At 49.3% G+C, this 7810-nt stretch overlaps 1 protein-coding gene across 2 annotated transcripts in view; it reads right to left on the bottom strand.

Annotated features, from left to right (window-relative positions):
- Nucleotides 1-1246: 1246 nt before the first annotated feature.
- The window catches only part of Txlna (taxilin alpha), a 16476-nt gene continuing 9912 nt past the window's right edge, over nucleotides 1247-7810 (bottom strand). For both annotated transcript variants that reach the window (XM_013020608.1, XM_013020609.1), the window contains 5 exons: nucleotides 6787-6906; nucleotides 6541-6615; nucleotides 5740-5832; nucleotides 4988-5083; nucleotides 1247-4350 (listed from right to left, as the gene is read on the bottom strand). In XM_013020608.1, the coding sequence (XP_012876062.1) occupies nucleotides 4024-4350; nucleotides 4988-5083; nucleotides 5740-5832; nucleotides 6541-6615; nucleotides 6787-6906 (711 nt within the window). In that variant the 3' untranslated portion in view covers nucleotides 1247-4023. The remainder of the gene's footprint in view (nucleotides 4351-4987; nucleotides 5084-5739; nucleotides 5833-6540; nucleotides 6616-6786; nucleotides 6907-7810) is intronic.

Genomic DNA, 7810 nt, shown 5'->3' on the forward strand with positions numbered 1-7810 from the left:
ACTCAAGGCAAACACACTCTACCACTTGAGCCGCAGTGCCACTTGTGGTTTTCTGGTGGTTAGTTGGAGATAGTCTCACACTTTCCTGAGCTGGCTTTGAACCAAGATCCTGAGATCTCAGCCTCCTGTAGCTAGGTTTACAGGTGTGAGCCACTGGCACTCAGTCAGAGGGTCTTTTATTGCAACCAATGTGGCCAGCACAGGTATAATGAACTCACCAGGACCCTGGCTGGCAGGGGCAGAGATAAGCTAGGACTGTCACAGAGTGGGTATACACTTACCTACAGAGGCCTAGAGCAAGGACACTTCGGTTGCCCTTGCCATTTCTTGGGCACTCATCACATAGCATTTTGTTACAATTTGTACTTAACCCAAACCCCACAAACAGGGTGATGGGCAAGACCAGTTTAGTTGCCCATGAATGAACAGGGGAAAGAGAACAATTTACAGTTGTTCTGTTTTTTTTGTCTGTCGTGGGCCTGAACTCTGGGCCTGGGCGCTGTCCTTCAGCTCTTCAGCTCAAGGCTAGCACTCTACTACTTGAGCCACAGCGCCACTTCCGGCTTTTTTTTTTTCCTGCTTATGTGGTGCTGAGGAATGGAGCCCAGGGCCTCATGCATGCAAGGCAAGCGCTCTACCGCTCTACCACTGAGCCACCTTCCCAGCCCCAACATTTTTTTTGTTGTTGTTGTTTCTTGAGAGTGTCTATGTAGCCCAGGCTGGCCTCAAGCTCATTTTCCATACCCGATTCCTGAGTAGTAGGACTGCAGGTGTGTGCCAAGTTCCTTCTTTTGCCTTCCTCTTTACATTCAGCAGGTCCCCTCCCTGTCCTGATACATGTGCTGTGGGACTCAGCCTCATGCCCTTTGGTTCTATTGGGCATCTGCATTTCCCATAGAACCACCTGATGTTCTACCTCTGCTTGCCCTTTTGCAGGGTCTCTTCCACCTCAACATAGTATCACTGTCTTTACTAAAAGCACCATTTTATTCCCTAGCTTGTGACTCCAGAAACCAGTGGCAATCTTTTAAGATGGGGTCTTACTATATAGCTTAGGCTGGCCTTGAACTGACAATCTTACCTCTGCTGTGCTACCACACTTAGTTTATTTTCCTTAGTGAAGGAAACCCTCTGATGCACTATATGATCACCTTCCTACCTAGCAAAGGCAGCTCGTCGCTGACAAGGGAGGGGAGCAGATGCGGATTTGGAATAGGAAATGATCACAGGTCAGGAGATAAACAAATAAGGCAACAGACTTTATTTAATGTGGTGTAAAATACAATAAAGTCCCTGGCTGTTGTAAATAACAAAAGGGGACACCCCCTCCCCCCAAAAAAAAGCTATCTGCACAAACAGGTCTGGGTGTGGTCAGGCTGGGTAAAGAAAGCGGTTATGAGGACAGAGGCAGCTCCCAGCTGTCCAGGATGACCACCTTTTGCTGTGCAAGGTGGGAGGGCTAGAACAGACTCAGCAGGCCACCACAATAGGGGTGAAGGTTAAATACCATCTCTACAGAAATAACATTCTATGGCCAGTGCCTGAGCTCCACCCATGGTCCCAATACCTCATGGAAAACAAAAAAAGTGCTACGGACATAGCATGCGTGAAGCTCCCAACTGAACAAGTCCTGACAGCCAGCTACTATATGCAGAGTAAGGGCCCTGGAGAAAGGCTAATGATCCAAAAAGAAAAAAAAAAAAACAACCCAAAACCCAAACCAACACAGCTCTTGGTCCTGAAATTGAGGTCACACACGTGGGACTCACCTGGGTGAGGAAGGCACTGGCCCTCACTCGCGGTCGGCCATCTCCCCTCTATCTGGCCCAGATTGCTGGGCTGACTTTGAAAAGGAGAGCAGCTGTAGTGATTAGGAAGATTTGGTCAGTGGAGATCAGATCCCTGCCTATAGATTGGCCTGGGTGCCTAGAAATGCATGGAGCTGGGCCGAAGTTCTCGGGCCACCTGCACACTGACCTCCCATCCACCACAATGAGGACCCTACCCCTATCCCCATGTTTAAGAGGTAGCTGAAGTGAGACAAGGGCCACGTAGGCCTTTCTGCATCCTTCAAGGGGGCACCTCTATAGTCTAGCAAACCCTGTAAGGTTGGCAGCTTGTGTTCCTTATCCTGGCACAGGCTGGGAGAGCGAGATGGCCTTCCTGGAGCAGGAAGAGGCAAGGACTATGCCCAATACAGGGGAATTTTGAAGAGGGGAACATGAAATACTTCTCCATAGGAGGGCAGACCTCAGCTAGGATGGCAAAATCTCGGCACTCATACTGTTGCTGGGGCATCTTGGATGAATTAAGGATACGGGAGGGCATCAGCAAAGTTTGAAATAGACCAGTGGTGCATGCCATTGGACAAAGGTGGTGATTATTTTGCCAAGTCTGGTCTAAGTCAAAATGTGATTCAGATTATAACATTCTTCCTGAACCTATTTATTGGGGGAACTTAAGGGCTAGTTGTGAGAAATGAAAGGACTCGCAGGGCAATGATCTAGTTCAAACACATCAAGAGACAAAACCCACTTGGTCCAATCTTGATTTGTGGCTCCTTTAGCTCACGGAAGCTAAGACCCAGCAAAAGATGGGCACCATACCTCTAGGCCTGCTTGTAAAACCCATTTCTATAGCCCCAGAAAATTCTCTGTGCAAAGACTGGCTATTGCCCTGGCAGGTGTGCAACAAGAATTTTGAGCAGACAGAGCTGCTACATATAGAGCACAGCAACGGGTACAGGGGGAGTAAGATGGACACACAAATACCTGCAGCCATTTTGTGGATTTCCTGGGCCCAGGCTATCACTCGAGTTCATTCCTTAGCTGTTGGACAACAGCCGGGAGCTCCCACATAGAAAGAAGCAGAATCTCAAGGAAGGCTCTTATTTCTTGGGCAAAGGTGCTAGCAGGCAGCACCAGGACAAACCTCAAGTGCTGCTTATTTGGGTGGGGTTTAGAATGGGCAAGAAGCAGAAACTGACCCATAAAGCCAAGGGGACAAGTGGACCTGGAACCCACCAACTGCTTCATGGGGAAGGTGATGGCAACACCACCACCTTGGTGGCCTCTCAGGATTGAAACCCATAGGCAAATGATGGCAAAGCCACCAGAGCCTTTTCCTTTCTCTTAATCTTGTCTTCCCAAACAGGAAACCTCTTGGCACCAACATGACAGAAAAGCCAGGAGGGTGGAGCACTGGAGGCCAGGCACCTGGAGCACTACTGCAGCGCCCTGCTTTTCCTTCCTTAGAAGAGCAATACAAACTGTCACATGCAAAACAAAACCGTCAGACAGATCCTTTGGGTCATCTCTGGTCAGTCATTTGTGCAGGCTAGAGGCACCTGTGAATGATAAGGCTACTGAGAAGCAACATTGGCCTGGTCCTGGTACTGCCAGAGGTATGGGGAAGTGGTGCCCAAAGGCTCCTGGCCAGTGCACCATCTCACGCAGAAACATCCTCCAGGTTCCTTGTCCTAGGCAGGAAAGCAGCTCAACCGCCAGCTCTAAGCGCCCTCCGCCCGCAAAAGGCTCTGCCCAGGGACATCGTTCTGACTAAGAGGAGTAGCGATGCCTCCAGGGGAGCTAGGAGAGTCCAAGCTGCCCAAGCCCTGCTCACTAAAGAATGGAGTCCAGACCTGGGTGTATAGCTGTCACAGCTCAAAATGGCTAGGAGGGGTCTGAGCCTCAATTCAGGCAGGGAAAGGCTCAAGTCACCTGACTGCCAGCTCACTGTGACGGGAGCTACTGAGGACCTCTCTTCTGTTAGACTTCAGCTCACAGCAGAGCCGCCGACTTCATTTAGCATCACCCCAGCGCAAGCCCATTGTACACTTACAAATGTACCCGTGGCCTTGCACGTGTGCCCCATGAGTGTAAACTGACCCATAAAATCCAAACTTGCAAAGTGTCAAATGCCAGCTGGGTCAGAGCACCCTGGTCTCAGGGCTGGGAGTGGTGTACAGGCTATGCCTGGCTGGGTTGCTGCTCCCCTCCCAGCATACCCTGAGTACCAGGAAGTTCAGGCTGTGGCAGAGGTGGGTTCTTGGGGCCCTGTTTGACCTGATGCTTCTGTGCTCAGCCCTCCTGGGCAGGCAGGAACTTCTGTGGCCCTTGGGGAGTTGGGTGTTTGAGCCACAGGCCCCTTGCCACCCTGCTCCTTAGAGGTAATAGTAGCCTCTGGCCTCTGTTCAGGGCCAGTGTCAGTGAGGAGATTTTGACAGCCAGCACTGAGGTCCTGTACCCTCTTGTTCAGGTCATTACGTTCTGTCTGCAGTGCCCGGCACAGCTTCTCCAGCCGCTGGATTTTCACTTGTAAGCCTTCTAGCTCTTTGTCCCGAAGTGTCTTCTAGGGAGAGAAATGGGGCCTTTAGTGCCATCCCAGAAACCCCTAGTACAATGCTACACTTGCTGGGAAACACTTTCAGCAAGGCTAGCAGCAGCCATATCAAAATGTCAAAATGTTGAAAAATGTATCTTAAGTTGGCCTTTCTGATACACAGTCCCGGTTTATGGAATGATTTGGCTGTCAGCTGGAAGTAGTGTGGTCCAGATAGGGGCAAGGCTTGGAAGTCAAAGTATTCCCTAATTATCTACCAGGTGACCTTGGCAAAGCACTTGGTGTCTGAGAAGCAGGACTACACTCAGATCTCTGTCATCTGGCAAGCTGGTTTGTAGCTGCTTCTCCAGTGTCAGTTCTGTCCTTCCATACTGAAGCCCTCTGAGCTGTTCTACATGCATTGCTGGCAACCCTGTTTTTTTTTTTTTTCTGCTTCTTGTATCACTTCTTCCATTTGCTCCCTTGGGCTTCCCCATAGTCCTACTGCAGAGCTGACTACCTCCCAAAGGCATTACCTTTGGACTTGGACAGATATGCACGGGAATGCCAGCTCCACTTCCTGGCATCATCGATGGGAAGGAGGGAGATGAGAGGGCTGAGAGAGCCTGAGATACAGGAACTGTATCCCTAGCCCCATTCTGTTTACCTCCTCAGCCATCTCCAGCAGGGCCTTGTTGCTACTCTCCCATCGAGACCGGTACATGGTAGTTTCTTTCTCCAGCTTCTTGATCTTCTTGGTCATCTGGGTTACGTGACCGATGGAAAGAAACAGAGCTGGGTTATCTGCACATCTGTCTCTAAGGTGGGTAACAATCTCTTTTGTGCCACCCATCCATCCATCAGGAAGTCATAAGCTAAAAATCTACCAGGGCTGGGCGTGGGGGAGAGGATATGGGAGGCAGCTCATTTTGGCTTTAATCCCAAGCACTAAACATGCAGGAACCAATTAAAAAAAAAAAAATCAAACCAAACTGATGTCTGCTAGCAATCAACTCCTCTCCAGGGAAAAGGCTCATTTATTTTTTTGTCAGCTGTGGGGCTTGAACTCAGGGCCTGGCACTGTCCCTGAGCTTTTTCTCTTAAGGTTAATGCTCTACCACTTTGAGCAAAAGTACCACTTCTAGTTCTCTGGTGGCTAATTGGAGAAAAGAGTCTCACTGACTTTACTGCCTGGGCTGGCTTCTAACTATGATCCTCAGACCTCAGCCTCCTGAGTAATTAAGATTTTAGGTGTGAGCCACAAGTGCCTGACTGAAAGGCTCCTTTGATAGCAATCAGTGACTGTGAAGAGCTCCCGTGAAGTACCCATAGGTAGGTGGCTTTCTGAAGGGAGAGCCCCCTCTGTGAATGAAGTGACTTGTGCCTTTAACAGGCACACTTGGCCTGGACCATCATTACCTTTTCCATCTCCTGTTTGAATGTGGTGAATACCTCGCTGCTTTTGGAAAGTGTGTTCTGGAACTCTTCAAACTTTTCTGTGTATAGGGCGAGCTGGGTGAAGAAGCACACAGGTAAGCTAGATTCTTTGGAAGGCACCTCTGGCCAATTCACATCTTTCCTGACTCAACAATTGTACCATGATACCATTTTCTAATAAATAAAAGCAAATACATGGAAGGAAATAATCTAAAATGCTAAAATGCTCCTGGAAATAGGAGTTTTGAGTGCCTTCAACATATTAAGACCCTCATCTCTCTTTGCTGTTTTTTAGTGCTGGTACTTGAGCTTGAACTCAAGGCTGTTCTTTAGCTTTTGTTCAAGGCTAGCACTCTACCACTCAACCACAGCTTCACTCTTTTTTTTTTTCCTTACTGCTAGTTAGAGATGAGTGTCATGGATGGACTTTCCTGCTTGGACAGGCTCTGGCTTTGAGCCATGATCCCCAGATCTGTTTCCTAAGTAGCTAGGATTTCAGGCATGAGCCACCAGTGCCTAGCTTAACACCTCATCTCTTAAAAACTGAAAACAACTCTGTGTACCTATCTTTAGAAAAGCACACATTTCTGAGCTAGGAATGAAATCAGTCTTGCTCCTTGGTCACTCATCATTATAGATACTGCCTAAGGACAGCAAGAACAGAAGCGCATGGAGCTAGCTTCCCAGCGACTGAGGCAGAGCCAGCTCTGGAATGATTGTGTCATTCTCTACACAATGGGACCCAGCCAAATCTCATCTCACCTGCTGCTTCAAGTGTCTCACCTGCTGCTTCAAGTGGATCTCCTGCTGCTTCATCAGCTCACACATCCTCTGGGACTCCACCGCCTCTTTCAGGAGCTATTTCCAAGACAGACCACCGGACTCTCTCAGAAGGCCCCAAGGGCTATGCTTGGCCTTCTCAGCCCATGGAAGCTGAATGGTCTGACTGCTATCTAGATATAAACTTTCCCACCATCCCCATCCCATGTCCTCACATCCCCCACCCCAGCCCTGGGGTCTGAGCCTCACAAAGTCCTTCTCTCGCTGGTGTCGGTCCTCGGCCTCCTTCAGCATTTCCTGGGCCTGCTGGAGCTTGGCATCCACTAGTTGCTGCTGTAGGTCCTTGTGTTTGAAGACTTTGTCGATATGCTGTGGGAAAGGTGGAAGGAGGGGGTCTACTTGTCAGGAGGGAACCCCACTCCATCTAACCTCCATCTGACAGGCTGAACTCCTATGTGTCCAGCAGGATGTGAGCCATGTTCCTGGAAAGCCAACATCCCACTTTACCTATTTCTCTCTCAGTGAGTTAGACTTGGGGCAAGCACAGGGTTTATGGATGAAACCGGTTTCTAGAAAGCCAAACACACTCAGACCTTTTGACATCCAGACTGACTAACTCAAGGAATTATCAGGCTTCATTTTTGCAGTCCTATTCCTTTGGGACCAGGAACAAAGGGCAAAAGTACTTCTATAAACAAGCTAACTCAGATGATCCTAAAGAATAGCTGTTCTGGTTGCGAAATGAGCCTTGGGGGACCTGGAGAGGGTGAGAGAGTGAATGGAAAGGGAAAATCCCAGCTAGGCACTGGTGGCACATGCCTGTAATCCTAGCCACTTAAGAGGCTGAGATCTGAGGATCATGGCTCAACAGCAGTCTGGGCAGAAAAGACTGTGAGGCTCTTTTATTTTTTGTTGGTCAGGGGGCTTGAACTGTAGGCCTGGGTGCTGTCCCTGAGATCTTCAGCTCTCAAGATGAGTGTTCTACCACTTGAGCCACAGTGCTACTTCTGGTTTTATGGTGGTTTATTGGAGATCAGAATCTCACGGCCTTTCCTGCCCAGGCTGGCTTTGAAACATGATCCTTAGATCTCAGCCTCCTGAGTAGCTAGGATTACAGGGGTAAGCCACTGGCGCCCGGCTACTGTGAGGCTCCTATCTCCAATTAAGTACCAAAGTAAGCCAGAAGTGGGGCTGGGAAGGTGGCTCAGTGGTAGAGTGCTTGCCTTGCATGCATGAGGCCCTGGGTTCGATTCCTCAGCACCACATAAGCAGA

This window comes from Dipodomys ordii, unplaced genomic scaffold (genome assembly GCF_000151885.1).
Source record: "Dipodomys ordii isolate 6190 unplaced genomic scaffold, Dord_2.0 Scaffold51, whole genome shotgun sequence".
Classification (NCBI taxonomy): Eukaryota; Metazoa; Chordata; class Mammalia; order Rodentia; family Heteromyidae; genus Dipodomys; species Dipodomys ordii.